This window comes from Mus pahari, chromosome 1, assembly GCF_900095145.1.
Source record: "Mus pahari chromosome 1, PAHARI_EIJ_v1.1, whole genome shotgun sequence".
Lineage (NCBI taxonomy): Eukaryota > Metazoa > Chordata > Mammalia > Rodentia > Muridae > Mus > Mus pahari.
The window spans coordinates 76814266-76830794 of record NC_034590.1 but is presented as its reverse complement, the minus strand read 5'-3'; the positions used below and the strand labels follow the sequence as shown (position 1 = coordinate 76830794).

At 43.8% G+C, this 16529-nt stretch overlaps 1 protein-coding gene and 1 pseudogene across 2 annotated transcripts in view; both read right to left on the bottom strand.

The window, feature by feature from the left end:
* Positions 1–3868, bottom strand: part of Syt9 (synaptotagmin 9) — a 168526-nt gene extending 164658 nt beyond the window's left edge. For both annotated transcript variants that reach the window (XM_029545590.1, XM_029545594.1), the window contains exon 1: positions 3702–3868. In XM_029545590.1, coding sequence (XP_029401450.1) covers positions 3702–3846 — 145 coding nt within the window. In that variant the 5' untranslated portion in view covers positions 3847–3868. The remainder of the gene's footprint in view (positions 1–3701) is intronic.
* A 3890-nt stretch (positions 3869–7758) lies between these two features.
* Positions 7759–9013, bottom strand: LOC110323048 (annotated as a pseudogene).
* Between the last annotated feature and the right edge of the window lie 7516 nt (positions 9014–16529).

Genomic DNA, 16529 nt, shown 5'->3' with positions numbered 1-16529 from the left:
ACTGTGGAAATGAGGTTTGCTTTCCATGACACAGGAGAAGTTAGCTGCAAGGGCGAGCCACTGACAATGTGACATTAAAGCTCTGCCTCACACCTCAGCTGGTAAGCAATTTTTAGGCCTTTTTTTTTTTTTTTTTAATATGCAGAAAAACTTCCAGAACATAACATTGAACCATGAATGGAAACTAAGGCTGGATAAAGAATTTATAATCAAAATACTAAGGTGACTAACTATGCACAATTTAAGCTATACTTGGAGGATTTAACCCACTGTACATGCTCAGAATAGAGAAACCGGGTAAAAAGATGGGAATTTTGAAATAGTGAGGAAATCTCCATTGACAATGACTTTTGTGTTCTGAGTGGAGTCAGCTCTTTGGGTCAAAGGCCTCCACATCCATGGATTAAACAACTGTAGATTAAAAACGCTTTGGGGAAATTGTGTCTGTACTGACCATTGCCAGTCCTTTTCCCTTCCATTAGTCTGTAAATAATACTGTAACAACTTAACATGTCATTTACATTGTTAGGTATGAAAACCAACAGATATTCACAGTGCATGGGGGAATGTACATAGGGTACACTCAAGCATTAAATCATTTTGTATGGTAGGCTTGACCATCCTCAGACTGTTGCATTGTGGGACCCCTGAACCAATGTCGTTCAGATACTGAGGGACACCTGCAACTGTGCCATGACTGACTAACATGCTATTTTAACTTAAGCCTGCCTCTTTGTGTAAGCTGAAAGTGTGGTTGTGGGCTAGCCTCAGTTTCTGCATTTCATTTTCCATATATATATACACACACACATACATATATATGCCAATCATTTTAACCATGCTTCTTGAACATGAATGTGCCAGTGTCTCACCTGAAGATCCTACAAAAGAAAAGGTGCAGACTTGGTAAGCGTGGAGCAGGCCTGGGATCTTGCATGCCTATCTAACACTTGGACCCTTGCTTTTTTTACATACAGTACCTTCTCACACAGCAGTCTGGCTGAGACCTCTCCAAAACGTCTAATGTTCGAATCTTATTCAGAGTAAAAAGCAAAGTCCTTCTAATAGTTTACAAACCCTATGTGATCTGCCCTAACTAACCCTTGACCAGATTTCTTACGATGCTCCACCTCCAGCTGCACCTGAAGTCAGTGTTTCTTAAGTCACAGCAACAATACTTCTGCCTCAGAAGTATTTCCACATGCTCTTCCTGGTGCCTCAAGTCCGCTGGCTTGTGAGCCTGCCTTACCCCATCTCTGAAAAGGGGGAAAGTCATCCCAGATGCAGTGCCACTCTGCTGGGAATTGCTTGTTTTCTCCCTTTATAACTCAAATCTCTAATGGAGCTTGAGAAAACAGCCACCATGGGGGAGCCATGGATAAGCATCAGGCAGAGAAGGCTGCAACATGGCATTCCTGAGTTCTTTCACTGAAAAGGAAGTCACCCATTTACAGAGAGGACTCTCTGGGGACCCATCAGGGCAGCTGTACATGGCTGTTCTGGGTCAAACTACCCAACAGCAGGGGTGCCGTTCACCTAGCATGTGCAGTGCAGCCTCCCTCTTCAGCCACTCAGCATCAGGGCTCAGAGATTAAGGGCACTCTTGGTTTGCACGAACAGCTTCAGAGGAATAGACATGCACTCACGTTATGTATGTTAAGAATTACTGTGAGCAAGGTGGGGGGGGGGGAGGGGAATGGGGAGGTCTGGACTCAGCAGATGTGCCCTGAAAGATAAGGTGGCGTGTTAAATTCCATCTTTGGCTGTAAATTCCTCCCACTTTCTTAATTTCAGGGCCCTTCTCCTGTCTCAAGCTCAGGCTACTTCCTGACACAATGGAAAGAGCCAGAGGGGCAGGAGCTACCTCAAAGCCATGTGCCCTAGTTTAAGCAGAACACAGCTTTCAGGAAGTCAGGGAACAGCAAGACAGTCATTGAAAGCAATTTCCCAGTCCAGGAACCAGAGTTCCTCTTGTAAGGCGTATGCTTGGAACTCTTCCTTCAGGCCCACCCAGTGTGGACACTGGGAGAGTCTGGGCACATGGGAAGCAGTCACTTCATTAAGTGAGAGAACTGACCAGAAAGATGTGGCTTGTTAAAGCCCAATCCAGACACAGGCTGCATCCCCCTTCTCTTGTAAAGCCAAAGATGACAACTTGTCTGCAATAACAAGGAAAATCTGCCTTACAGGGGCAGGAACACAGAGAGAGGTGTCAGCACTAACATGAGCTTTGGGGAAAGTGTGTTAATAATGGGCTCGGTCCTGATATGTAAGCACAGAACACCTCACACTCGGAGCATCTTTCTGGGATTCTTGTGGGGAGGTGAGGCACTTCCATTCACATCTGTAGTCTGTGGCACACAAGCTCATCCATCAAAGAGCCACCCAGAGGCTGGACAACCAAGCTTCCTGGGAAATCACTGGAATCTGTATTTCTCCACTTAATTCTCCCCTTTGGAGTAAAAGATTAGAGATCATTTGAGAAATTTATTAATGTAACCACGGGCATGAAAAAATAGATCCTTTGAGTACAGAAAAATGTGACAAACTTTTAACACCTGCCTTTGCCAACCACATTGAGCAGTGTCCTATTAAAGGTAGGCTGTTTAAATGGGCTCATTCCTAGTTAAGAGTCAAGTCATTCTTTATCCTTTGTAAATGTATTTTTATAGAATGAACTGGCTTGAAATGAGAAATGCTCACATTTACTTTGTTTGCACAGCAATAGCTTATTGCCAATGTCTGCACACAGGAACATCAAGGCAAAGGCCATTCTTTCATCCCTCTTTTAACAGTCTAACCTTGATCTGCCTTTTAACATTTAAAACACTTAAACTAGAAAAATATTCGAGATTGAGTCCTCCAGCCTAGAAGATGCTCAGGAAATATCCAAAAGGAATGAATGCATCTTTCCAGTACCCAGTGATGAGTAAGACAGGAGGACTTGCAAACTGCTCAAATAAAACACCTTCCTCTGACCTTAATTGGTCAGATGCCAAAGTAAGCGAACTTTACAAAGTTAGGAGCCTCACAACTTTCACTAGGACAACTGCTAGCTGCAGCAAGCCCACCACTCTAGTGTGCCAGGCTACCACAGCGAGACAAACTGGGAGCCAAGGCCTCAGCGCCTAAACACCTTGAGACATGAAAGGAGAAGGTTCAGGCCCTAGACGTGTGACTCTGGGGCCCGGCCCCACGCAAGATCTCATCTGGCCCTTTCCACAGTAGAGCCTGGGGAAGAACTGGGCACTCAGGTTGAGCAGCTTCGGGTGGAAATCAGCTGCAGCCCGGCTGTACCAAACTCCCAACTTCACAGAGTTTCCTTGGCTCTCAGATTCCACTCCCAGCTCCGAGGCCTCCGTGGCCTCGCCTGGCTCCTGGGTGCCAGCGAGTGAAGTGGCGGGCGCAGCCCCGAGCTCAGGAGCCGCCCCCAGGAGCCGAGCGCAGGTGGCGGGCGTGGTTCCTCCAAGCTGCCCCAGCCCACCCTGGCTCGGCCTCCGCGCAGCAGCCTCCGCCCGAGTTCGCCGGGTTCCAGCATCAGGCCGTGGTGCGCTGCTCGTGGAGACCTACTTGGGCTCAATGGTCACCCACTGCCCTCCTCCAGTCTGCGTCGCTCTCCTACCTCAGGCCCTGGCTAGGTCCCCAAGTCCCCATCTCAGGGCCCTCGAGTCGCGCCCGGCAGCGGCGGCGGCCGCGCTTACCTGGGTCGCGGAGCCGGGGTCTGGCACGGTCCCGCAGGTGGTAGATGAAATCTTGGCAGCTGTCGTGCTCCAGGGCCCCTCGGGCACAGAGCTCGGCCAGCAGCTGCAGCGCCTGGTGACAGAGCGCGTCCCTGGCCCCGGGCATCGCCCCCCCGCATCCTCGGACCGCGCCGGGCAGGCGGGCGCGGGAGAAAGCCCTCCGCCTGCCAGCTCAGAGCTGCCGCCGCCGCCGCCGCCACCGGCCGGTCCGCGCTCCCCACCCGAGCAGCAGCGCCAGCCGGGTCGGCCTCCCACCGGTTGCATGCAGCTCTCCGAGAGCCGCTCGCTCGGGCTTTCTCCGTCTCCCGCGCGGCCCCTCGTCCCTCCCTCGGCGCGGAGGGGAGGCGGCGCCGCACAGCCTAGCGCGCCTCTCCGCGCTCCGCCCGCCACTCGCGGCCGCCGGGGGCGGGGCCGGGTCAGGGGTGCGCGCCGCGGGCGGGGGTTTGCCGCCGTCGCCTCAGAGCAGGCGCGCCTATTAGGGACACGGGACCGGGGGCGCTCGCCCACTGCAGGAGAAGCGCCTGATTCCGCTCCGGACCCTGCGCTCTGAGCGGCCGCGCCCAGGATCAGGAAGTACGAGCCAGTGCGCGTGCTAGACGCTCTTGGTACCCCATTTCTCCGCCCAGATGCAAACCTAGCATCCCTCTGGCCTCTGGAGCCACGCGTGGGTCCAAAGCACATTCTAGGCTGTATGGAGCGAAGGCTGGAGGGTAGACTACACCTGCCGAGAGCTCAGTACCTTCTTTAAACTTGGAAAGCGCGGTCTGAGCAGAAACCGCGGGCCCAGGGGTGTCATGCGCCCAAATGCGGGGGTTTGGAGCCAAGATTTTCCAACAAAGAATGGATGTCCGGCGTGGCGGTGATTTGGAGAAGGTGAAGGCTCGGATAAGAAATGAGGACAGATGCATGACCCTCCGGAAAGACGCCGAGGCTCACCTGGAGCTTTGCAGGTCCTGATTGGTTTTCTAAGAAGCTGATTGGGAATTCGAAGGTTGCCAGCATTTCTCTGGCACAAGAGACAGAAGATCCAGAATTTGTTGGATGTTTGGAAAGACCTCAGTCACCTCTCATCTACCCATCTCTTCATTTTTTAGGCACTCAGCCCAGAAATAACCACAAATTATTTAGCTTGTTTGTGTGCCCAAGGCACTGTGCCACAGCCTTTTGTATAGTTTCATTTAATTCTCTAGATAGCCTTAAACGTGTGTGTGTGTGTGTGTGTGTGTGTGTGTGTGTGTCACTAAAACAGACTCAGAGAGGTGGTACTTGCCTAAATTCATAAGAGACTTCTCCCCACCCTTACTCCCTCTCTGTCCATGCCTCTCAGCCACGCTCTTCTCTCCTCCTCTTTCTCCCTGCTTCTCTTAATATTCATATAATCCGAATGTCAAACTTCATTCTAGAACAATTAACTAGGACTCTTATCCATAAGGATGTGCATAAGAATCATATTGCAAATAAAGAATATTTGCTCAACAGACAAAATTTGAAGTTGTGTGGTGAGCAGTGCTGGGCTTGGTGGAGTTTATATCGGAGTAATAGAGAATGGGCAGCTGTCGTTATAAAGGTAACTCCAGATAGCTGTGAAAAGGCACACAGAGTCTATTTTAGTTTTCTATTTTTAGTTTGTTTTTCTTCTCACTTCCTAAACTTTTCCATTTAAAACTAAGGCCCAGGGCTGGAGTGCAGATTAATTGGTAGAGTTGCTCATCTACCATACTCAAGGCTCTGGATTTCATCTAGAACCAAATAAACCCAGTATAGTGGCATATGCCTATAATCCGAGCACTCAGTAGTTCAAGGTCATCCTTGACTACATTCTGAAGTAGTCTGGGCAACACATGCCTCAAACAAACAAACAAAAACATGTAAGACAAAAACAGACATTGTGAATGAGGAAACCAACTGAGAAGGAGTCAGTGGGGGAGACTGAGCAGGCACTCTCAGGAAAGGGGTAGAGGGGGGGACACACCAATGGCCATGACACAGAGAGGAGGATGGTGTATGAAGAGGGGACATGCTTGTTCAAACCAGTAGCAGTGTAACTCTTATGAGATGATGTCAGAAAGCTGTGAATTCCATTAGTAATAACTCAAAGAGATTAAGATCTGGTGACAAACTAGAGGCAAAGGCTGATTCCAGAAACAATCAAATTTGAAAGGCATTTTAAATATTAGGAGGACTCTAATTGGTGGAATCTGAAAGAAAGAAAGGTATCAACATTTGAAGAGGGGTGCTGGGTTTGGTAGCCCAAATTTGTAATCCCAGTCCTCAGAAAAGTAGAGGCAGGAGAATTCATTCAAGTTCAAAGCTAGCCAGGTCTTCGTAGCAAGTTTCAAGCTAGCCAGAGATACACAGTAAGACTCAAAGTCAAAACAAACAAAACAATTTGCACCCTAAAATAAAACAGAAAACAAACCACAACATAAAAAACTCCCTGACATCTCCACAGATTCAAAAGCATGCCTGGGACACGTGTGGGTCTCTAATGGCACCTAGAGCTGCGTGACAGGTGTCTGTTGGTCATTAGTGGGAAGGAGAAAGTGAGTTGCCACATGGAAGGTTACTCCTAGAAGAGGTGGGTAGGAGATAACTCCAGCCTTTAAAGATGACTCAACAAGAGGATGAAAAGTAGCGATTAGAAGAATTAGAACGAAATGTACAGAAGTCCAAGTAGGAGTGTTTGATAGAAGTGATTGACAACCGTCAGGTTTAGAGTTTAAAGGTAGAGGGGAATCTCAGGTGTGTCCTTAGAGCTAAGCATCCTGGCGCATGCCTGTAATCACTGCCCACAGGAAGTAGAGGCCAGAGGATCAGAAGTTTGAGGCCATCTAGAAAAAAAAAAAAAGTTTTTGCATTGAACTTATTTCAATGAGTCTCGGAATTTTTTGACAGGTTTTCATTCAAGTTGTTCACCTTTAATCAAGTTGTAACAAACTGCTCTCTACTTGGACTTAACACCCATTCAGCAGGAGTACTATGCCATGCCTAGTACTGGAAACCTAGCTAACTACTCAGTGCTAGTGAAGTCATGCTTAGCAGAGGAGAATCTACAGTTACTAAGGTACTAAACCAATACGATCACTGAAAACAATCAATAAACATTTGTTCTTATACCCACAGATAAGTGTAGTCTTCACCCCTCACCAAGGAACCTTCTGTTTGCAACAGACAGGAACAACTCCAGATAACCACAAGCAAGCACAATATAGTGTTGTGGAGTACAATCCCAACTGACATACCTACAAAACATTCCTGCACCTAACCTCAGGAAACATTACAGAAGAAGGGTGGAAAGATTGTAAGAGCCAGAGAATCAGGGAGTTTGCTGTGCAATTATGTCTCCTAGTAACATTAAAAGCTATGGTCATAAAATCTCATCAATATGACCTCTCAAATGTGAGTTGAACAAGAATAACACCAATAGATAGGCCAAACTGGATGAGGAAACGCCCACTAGGCCTCAACCCTACACAAAGAACAACAGGCAACTGAGTGAGGCTGGGAGCAGGAGAGGTGATCCTCACCTGGGGAGAGCACACCAAAGGCTTGCCCAGTGTCAGAGTCAGCTCAGAAAACAGACATACAAGTAATCTTATATGGACTCAACAGGTTATATTTAGGAATGTGTGTGTGTGTGTGTGTGTGTGTGTGTGTGTGTGTGTTTGCACACAACATATATATTTTTTCTAACAATTAGTGAAACAAAGAGGTCATGAATTTGAAAGAGAGTAGGGCAGGTATATGGAAGGAAGGGAGTGGAGGGAGAAAGGGGTAGGGAGAAATGCTGTAATTAAATTATAATCTCAAAAATCAACAAAAATACTGTCTTAAAATCTAATAGCTTAAACTGAACACATAGGCACAAATAGTCCACAAAACATTTTCCTTTCCCTCTGAAGGTTTTTGTAGTGCATTTCGATCAGTTACTAGTCTTCTGCTATTACTTAAGTGGCTGTTTAGGCAAACAGTTCTGAGACCATCCCTACACCATTGATAAATATTGGAACAGTCAATTTTAGGGATGATATTCATCCAGTCTTCTGAATTTTCTGGGCATTTTGGTTACCTTGCCAGCTCTAGTAGCTTTCTTGTCTACAGCTTTGATGCTACCCACAGAAACTGCTTCATGGCACAAATGGCCAAATGACCCAGGAGAAGTAGTTGGAGAAGCTCCTGACACCTATGGGCTTGCCTGAGATGTCAATAATAGCTGCACAGACCAGATTCTGAGAATGTAGGATCACCTTCCAGCTTCTTACTAGAATGCTATGTGAGCTATATGACAATTCAATACAGGGACAAAGCCAGTGCTAATTTGGCCTGAAATGGTCAATCACCTGAGCAATGAAGCCACCTTCTTTCATTGGGTCTTTCTTGCTGCTACCAGCAACACTGTCACATCTAACATCTTTGACAAAGGAAATTTTCTTTAAATTGAAGTACACATTGTCCCCAGCAAGATCATTCAAAACCTGATGGTACATTTCAACAGACTTTATTTCAGTTGTGTGACACTGACAGTAACAAAGGTCACCCCCATGCCAGGTTTGAAAAACATCAGTCTCCACTCAGCCCACAGTGAGAGTAACAATACCACTAATTGTATAGACATCCCGGAGGGGCAGTTGCAGACTTATTAATTGTTGAATTGGTGTCAGGATACAATTCAAAGCTCCCAGCAATGTGGCTTTACCCATCTTTATAGGTGACCTTCCTTGAATCAAGACATACTATTGCTTGGATCCAGAATGCTGTCACCATTCCAACTAGAAATTGGCACAAATGCTACTAGGTCAGGGGTATGGCCAATTTTCTTAATGTAGGTTCTACTGACTTCTGGCTATACGGTGGCTCCATGGAATCCATGTCATTGGCACCAACAATGAACTATTTCACACAGTATGTGAGCCAGAAGGGCATGCTCACAGGTTTGTCCATTCTTGGAAATACCAGCATCAAATTCAACAACAATCTGTAATTATGTTTTTAATCAAGTCACTGTGTCCCAGGGAATCAGTGATTGTCACTTAATATTTAATGGTCTCAAATTTCCACAAGGAAATGACAATAGTGACACCAAGCTCATGCTCAAATTTCAGTTTGTCCAAGGGCTGGACATGACTAAAGATGGCCCCCATCTTAGTGCCCTCTTTTTCAGACCTTTCAATGGTTCCTATGTCAGGTCCACTACATTTGTAGATCAGATAGCGAAAAGTGATGGACTTGCCTGAATCTATATGTGCCATGACAACATTGATATCTTTTCCCATTTTGCTTTCAAGGTAGCAGTGGTTTTACACATCACTGGAATTCTGAGGGAAGAATCCCTTTACAAAACAAAACAATTTTAGAATAAAATAAAAACAAGTGTCCTTAGGATCAAACACACACTAAGGCATTGAAGAAGTAGAATAGTTGCAAGACAACCACCATCCTACAAGTTTAAAATGTGTGTACCTGGAGTTTATCAGATAATACCAATATGTTCACAACTGAATTGTTATTGAGATTACCCAAAGCAATGCATTTAAATCTATTAAAGTACAAGTAAATGCATTTTGAACTATGCTGTTAACTATCATGTGCATATATAGAGATAGATAGGTAGATAGATAGATAGATAGATAGATAGATAGATAGATAGATAGACAGATAGATAGATAGAAGATAGATAGATAGATAGATAGATAGATAGATAGATAGATAGATAGATAGATAGACAGACAGACAAATAGATAAAAGTAGTTAGAATCTGATAGTATCAGATAGCCCAGGAAAACCTTGAACTCCCTATATGTCCAAGAATGATTTTGAACTTATGATTTTCCTGCATCCACCTATAGAGTTCTGAGCTTACTGGTGTGCTCCACCATGCCCAGGCTTATATACTTTTCTATTTGCTGTTTTATATCTACTGTAATGTACAAAACACATTTCTTAATCTGTTATTCATAGCATCCCAGACCGAGAGATGTCATGAGCTACATAACATTTTCATTCAAGAATAGATTATAATGAAACAGAAAAATTCCTATCACTCAAGTGATGTCTTAGCTATAAAAATGTTACAGCCCACTTCATTGCTCATCTTGGCAATGTTAGCATAAACAAACCTACTTGTATTGCTAGTTACATAAAAGTATAGGGTGTACAATTATGTATAGTACATAATACTTACCGTATAAAAATGACTGTTACTAACTTATGTATATACTATATTTTATATCATTTAGGGCTTAAATGCTTCTATGTATTAAAAGAGTTAACTGTCATGCAGCCTTGAGGCAGGCCCTTCAGGAGATATTCCAGAAGAATGGATTAATAGGATAGGAATGTCAACTCCATACCTGCTATTGTTCTAAATATCTCCCAAAAGAATGAGATATGACATTAGAAGCCACGATGTTGATGACCATGACCATGTGTGCATTTTTGGCTAAAGTGAGCTTCATAGTGGGTTCCATGCCAGCCTGACTCAAAAAGAAAATTCACTAAAAAATGTATAATACTTCCTAGTGAAGAAAATTCATCAATGATCTTTCCCAGATATTAACCTTGAATATCAAACTCCAGTGAAGACATGCCCATTGGTGTAATAGTGGCATGACTGTTATGGCAGTAACCAACTACTTTCTGATAGGGTTGGAGATCTACACTCCACAGGAGAAATTCCTACCTGGTTCTGAAAAGTCCATGGCTGGGAAAGTCATAGGCCCTAGAGAAGAGCACAAAACTTGTACTGTGCTGAATAGACATGGTGTCAAGCTGCCTTCTAAGTACTTGTATTTACATCCACAGACTAGTGCTGTTCCAAGCTTGGTAAGAGAAGCTTCTGTTTACAATGGGCAGTGGTTAATACAGAAACTCATAGCTTGTCAAAGTGCTGAGAAGTGACGATGATAAGTGTTCATCCTTAAGTAGAACATCTGTATCACCCCTTCCAAAGTTCAGAAAACATCATGGAAGAGAGGGAGGAAAGAGTCTAAGAGTCAGAGGATGGGAAGGGGTACTATGATGTGCTGTCCTCTGATATGACCTGCCAGTTATATCCATGAGCACATAGCAACTTATAATAGCTACACAAGCAATGTTTATATAAGACTAGACCTATCAACAGTCCATCGTGAATGGGAGAGGGGCTTAAGAAGTTCATTGTTGCTAGAGGGAGAGAAAGAGTCATATTCTTCAGAGTTATAGCACTAATAAGTAGCCCTTCCCCAAGTAAATACATACCAGCCCTCTACACACACACACACACACACACACACACACACACGCACGCACGCACGCACGCACGCACGCACACATCACATCACATTACATTCATGGAAGCAACCTTAATAAAATGCATTTTCTCTCTCTCTCTCTCTCTCTCTCTCTCTCTCTCTCTCTCTCTCTCTCTGATACACACACACACACACACACACACACACACACACACAGAGGTGGGGGCTTGATAACAGGGATAACACAATTAATATATGTATAGGTATGAAACTGTAGAAAAATAAATAAATACATTGAATTCTGATTCCTGAGAGTCACACTGGTCTACAAAGTAATTTTTTTTCTTCTTTTTCTTTTTCTTTCTTTTTTTTTCCTGGTTTTTCCAGACAGGGTTTCTCTGTATAGCCCTGGCTGTCCTGGAACTCACTTTGTAGACCAGGCTGGCCTTGAACTGCTTCTGCCTCCTGAGTGCTGGGATTAAAGGCGTGCGCCACCACGCCCGGCAAATAATTTCTTTAAAAGTATCCCAAACTCACACTGAGATTTAATTTCCACTGTAACTTGCAGCTCCTTATAGAGTGATTGGGGTAGGATGACAGATAGGTGATCAGGTTCAGAGGGCTCAAGATGGAATTGATGCCATTATTAAGGGACAATTTTAGCCCCTTTTTATTTCTGTTTTTTGTTTGTTTGTTTTTTCATCTTTTTCCATGTCATGACAACATGGAGGCCCTCACCTTCCTCTTGGACTCTCCAGCCTCAGAATGGGCCTTAGAATTTAAAGAGAATTACAAATGACTCTTGGTTCTACCAAGTGTGATGGCACATGTCTATAATCTGTGCAGGAAGGCTGTGGTAATCTTGTGGCTACTTGAGACGACATAGGAAGTCCATAAGTAAAGAACAGATTTTCTGTCTCAGGTCTACTGTTACAGTACCACCACACAGACCAGACACTGTTGTTGCAAATACTTCTGAAGATGAAGCTTAACAGCTTTTAGTGTGCATGTGGAGGAAAAGCATCTTTGGAAAAAGACAGTTGATGGTAGTTGTGACATCCTCTGACTGATGTCATTACAGCTGATAGTTCTTAAGCATTTGTTACATACTTGTACTTAACACAAATCACTGCATTTGACCTACATCATCCCTCCATTTTATGCATGAGCAAATAAACACAGAAAGACCCAGTAGCTCCTCCAGGTAACTTAGTTCTGAAAGCCAGGATGCAAATGGAGTCTGTCTGTCTCCAGGCTATGTGTTTTCTTTTGGGGTGGTGGTGGTGTTCATTTTTGGTTTTATGTGAAAGAGTCTTGTGTAGATGAGGCTGGCCTTGGCCTCTTGATTTTCCTTTCTTAGCTCCCTGAGTGCTGGTATTGTAAGAGTGAGCCACCCACACTCTTAGAATCTGTTTTCTATGCCACACTGTTGCTTACCTTCAGGTGAAAGAGTATTTTTTACGATTCACTTGAGACTGTGAAAGTCTCTTACTGACTTGGCCCTTGCCTAGTACATGACTTCATTTATTCAAAATCCTTTCAGAAATGTGGTATCTAAATTGAGCCCAGCATGCCAGTGTCACTCAGAATTTCTGATGTCATCCGACACATGGTGCTGTGCCTCTTGCTTCCTTTGTGCTTCAAGCTACTTTGCTTGGATGGCAGTATCTTAGATTCAGCAGATGAAACCCTGTATGTCTCATGCATCTTTCATGCTGATCACCGACCATATCCTGTTGTCCATGATGCAGACCCTGTGTAAAACCAAAGAGGTGATTCCATGGATGAGCTCTCAAGACTCAGATTCCATTCTGGAGGAGTGGTTTGGATGCCTAATGGCAGTTCATTCAATCATCATTTCTGCTGACTCAGTTCTTTACCAGATAGTTGCTTTATTCAAAAGGAAAATGAGAGCGGAGCTATCTTCTAATGATTAGCACTGCCGTGAAGTAGTCACAAACCTCCTCCTCATTCATTCTCACACTTGCCTCTGAGCTTGACATACAGTTCACCTTGGCCAAGAGATTTGCAGTGACTTGGAGCTCATGTTCTGTGACAACTGCATTCTCGTCTTTGCCATTAGTCTCCTTTGAAATCTGATAGCTTCATTCTTTCCCTTTTGGGGGTACATGTTTCTTGAGATGAAATGGAAGCAATTGGGAACTTGGTAGTAACCACTTCATCCATTTAAGTGTTCTCATTGACTGTTACTCTAAGGAGTGGATTGTTCTGCTCTGTTCAAGAGCCTTATTCCTCCGGTAGGACTGTGTGAGTCAGTCTCTTCTTGGTTTTACAGCTGATGACTCCGAAGTTGTAACTACCATTCCTTTTACTCTAAAGAAAGTGGAGTCTTGTGAGCTCTATCATTTAAAAGTCACATTGCGGTAGAAATGACTGTGAAGGGCCTGAAGACAAAGCACTGGGCCCCAGGCTCATCACTCACTTGCTATGCTTTCTCTGTGGTCATGCAGATTTATAGGTGTTTGTTCATCATGAAGCCAGTGGAGAGGACAGAGGTCAGATTTCTGGACCTCATCTCCCTCTGCCATCAGGTAAAAAAAATATTTTTTGAGATAGAGTCTCATATAACCCAGGTTGGCCTCAAATTCATTATGCAACAGAAGATAACCTTGAATTTCTGATGCATCTGCCTGATCCAGCTGGGATTATTGTCATTTGTTTCTGGTGTATGCTGTGCTGGTAAAATAACCAAGGACATTGCCAACCCAGGTAAGCAAGAGCTCTACTACAACCCTACCTCCAGGCCCCAGATAAATGTCTTTTTAAAAACTGTGTGTGTGTGTGTGTGTGTGTGTGTGTGTTTGTGTGTGTCTATGTGTGTGCGTTAAAACAGCACTTACATGACTCAAGCTGGCCCTAATCTTTGCCTCTGTGTAACTGAGGATGACCTCCTGCCTCTATCTCCCACATTCTGGGATTACAAACATGCTCTACCACATCTAGCTTTTCCTATCTTATTTGTTTGTTTTCTCAACACCAGTGTTTATTTTATAATTTAAGGCTATCTCTTTTATTTTTTGAAATTATATCATTAAAGTATTTTGAGACATATATAGTATTGTATTTACCTCATTTCTACTCTACTTCTCTAACTCTTCCCATGTTCATGTCCCATTCTTTCTCAATTTCATGGCCTCTTATTTTTTATTATTCACATACTATAGCAAGTATCCAATGTATAGATGCATATGAATATATTTATGTAACTGGTTGAGTCCCCTTAGTGTTGCTTGCATGTTTTTACTACTGACTGCTTTGGATTGAATAACCTACCAGGGGGATTGTCCCTGATTCTACCTCTCCTTGCAGTCCTTAATTGACTGTAGCTCTTCATCTAGGGCTGGGCCCCTTACAATTTCTCCAATCCAAGTTGGCATATCAACTGGGCATTTCCATTATGCAAATCATGTCAAAGCTATCATCTTGTTAGATTTCATGATAGCTTGTTAGTTTCCCTGTCACATAGAAAGAAGATAGTCATACAGCAGACATCCTAGACCTCTGGTTCCTACAATCCTTCCACACCCTCTTCTGTGATGTTCCCTGAGTCTTAGGTGTAGGGGATGCAAAGTAGAGGAAGGTTTGGTACTTCACAGTCTGTTGTTCTCCATACTTTGATCAGTTTCTGTAATGGCCTCTGTGTGCTATAGAAAGAAACTTTTTTGATGAGGGGAGAGAGCTACACTTCTCAGGAAAGTCTGGTATAGGAACTGCATGATCAGAGTAGTGTCTGGTAGAGTAGAGCCTTCCAATCACATTTAATCAATACAACCAATGTCCATTGAATATCCATTAAATGCAAAAGGTTTTTTTTTAATATAACTTTTGGGTTGGACTTTGAATTTCATGTTCAATAATCTTTTTACTTATATCTCACATGATTTAGTTATGCAAAGTCATTGCTATCTTACCTCAAAAACATATTTCTGCACTCATGTATAAAAACTTTTTCCTCTCGTCATCATTCTTTATCCCAAGAAAATTCTCTTGCTACCCCCTCTTAAGTTCCTTCTCATTTTATTTTCAGAAATATATTCTGGAAAGCATATCAAGAAGCAGAGAAGAATTTAGAATCCTAGAGGCTTATTTTTGTTATTTTAATTATTTTTACTGTCGATTTTAGCTCATGCCATGTGTCAGATGTTTTTTAAAATGCTATGAATTAGCTCATATAATCTTCGTAACAATCCATTGGGAAAGATGTTAGTCNCCCCCCCCCCCCCACTTTTCCCTAAGGAAACTAAGCTTGGAAATGTAAGTAGCAGGGGGATTGGTAGTGCAGGCCTGCAATCCCAGCAAGAGGTAGAAATGGAGGCAAATGAACTAGGAGTTTAGGGCCAGCCTCAGCTAAATAGTGAGTTTGAGGTCAGGCAGGGCTACATGAGACATTCTATAAAACAGCAAAACGAAACCAGGAGGAGGAGGAGGAGGAGGAGGAGGAGGAGGAGGAGGAGGAGGAGGAGGAGGAAGTCGTTTACGTATTGTGCTCAAGTTCTCACAGCTGGTCGATAGCAGAGCCCTTTGTCATCCCTGTTCCACTGCAGTAGACTTTGATTTTGCCTTCTGCACGTGAGCATGGGAAGGCTTGACAACCTGTGTTTGTGTCCTGTGTGGTCTTTGCACACTGTCCTGTGCATTCATTTATGGGCAAAGCACACGGAGCAACTGTTGTGAGCTCAATGGGGTACACTGTGCTTTATGTGGCTTGGTTTGCTTTTTTTTTTTTTTTTCACATGTACGGGTGTTCTGTCTGTATGTGTGTCTGTAGACCATGTGTTGTGTTCAGTGTCTCAGAAGGCTAGAACAAAACCAGGAAGAGGAAGAGGAGGAAGTTGTCCCCGGGGAATGAGATAAGAGATAGCTGGGAGCCTTAATGTCAGTGCTAAAAACTAAACCCGAGTTCTCTGTAAAAGCAGCCAGCGCTCCTACCTGCTGAGCCCTGTGTCTGGTCCCCAATTAATGTCCTTTTAATCATTACCGCTACAGTTAAAATCCTTAATATTATTATCATGCTGATTTTATAGTCAGGAATATAAAAATTCTGAGGCCCCAGTCACCCGCCCAAGGTCACACTACTAGTAAGCTACGGAGCAGAGATTCAAATCCAGGATAGGGGGCCTCCAGAGACTTAGATTCAACTGCTGAGCAATGGGCCTCCCTCTGACTGTCATTTCAGAACTGCCCCACAGGAGTCCTTCACATTTTTATATCAACTACTGGAGACTTTTATGATTACCTTGGACAATCAAATACACATTCTAAAAATGAGTATTTTATGATGCCTAGGGAAATCAAATACACACTTGAAAATAAGTTATATGTGACTTCCTAAAGAACTGATTAAAGCCCTGGTGATTATGCAGACTCCAAGCAACACACTGTGCCTCTATGTTCTGCTCAGCCAGTCTCACCTCCCAAGCAGCAGCATTGCCTCCTGGCCCTCTCCTCCTGGGCTTCCTCTCTGCTTCTCCTACAATTCCACCCCTTTCATATATATATATATATATATATATATATATATATATATATATATATATAT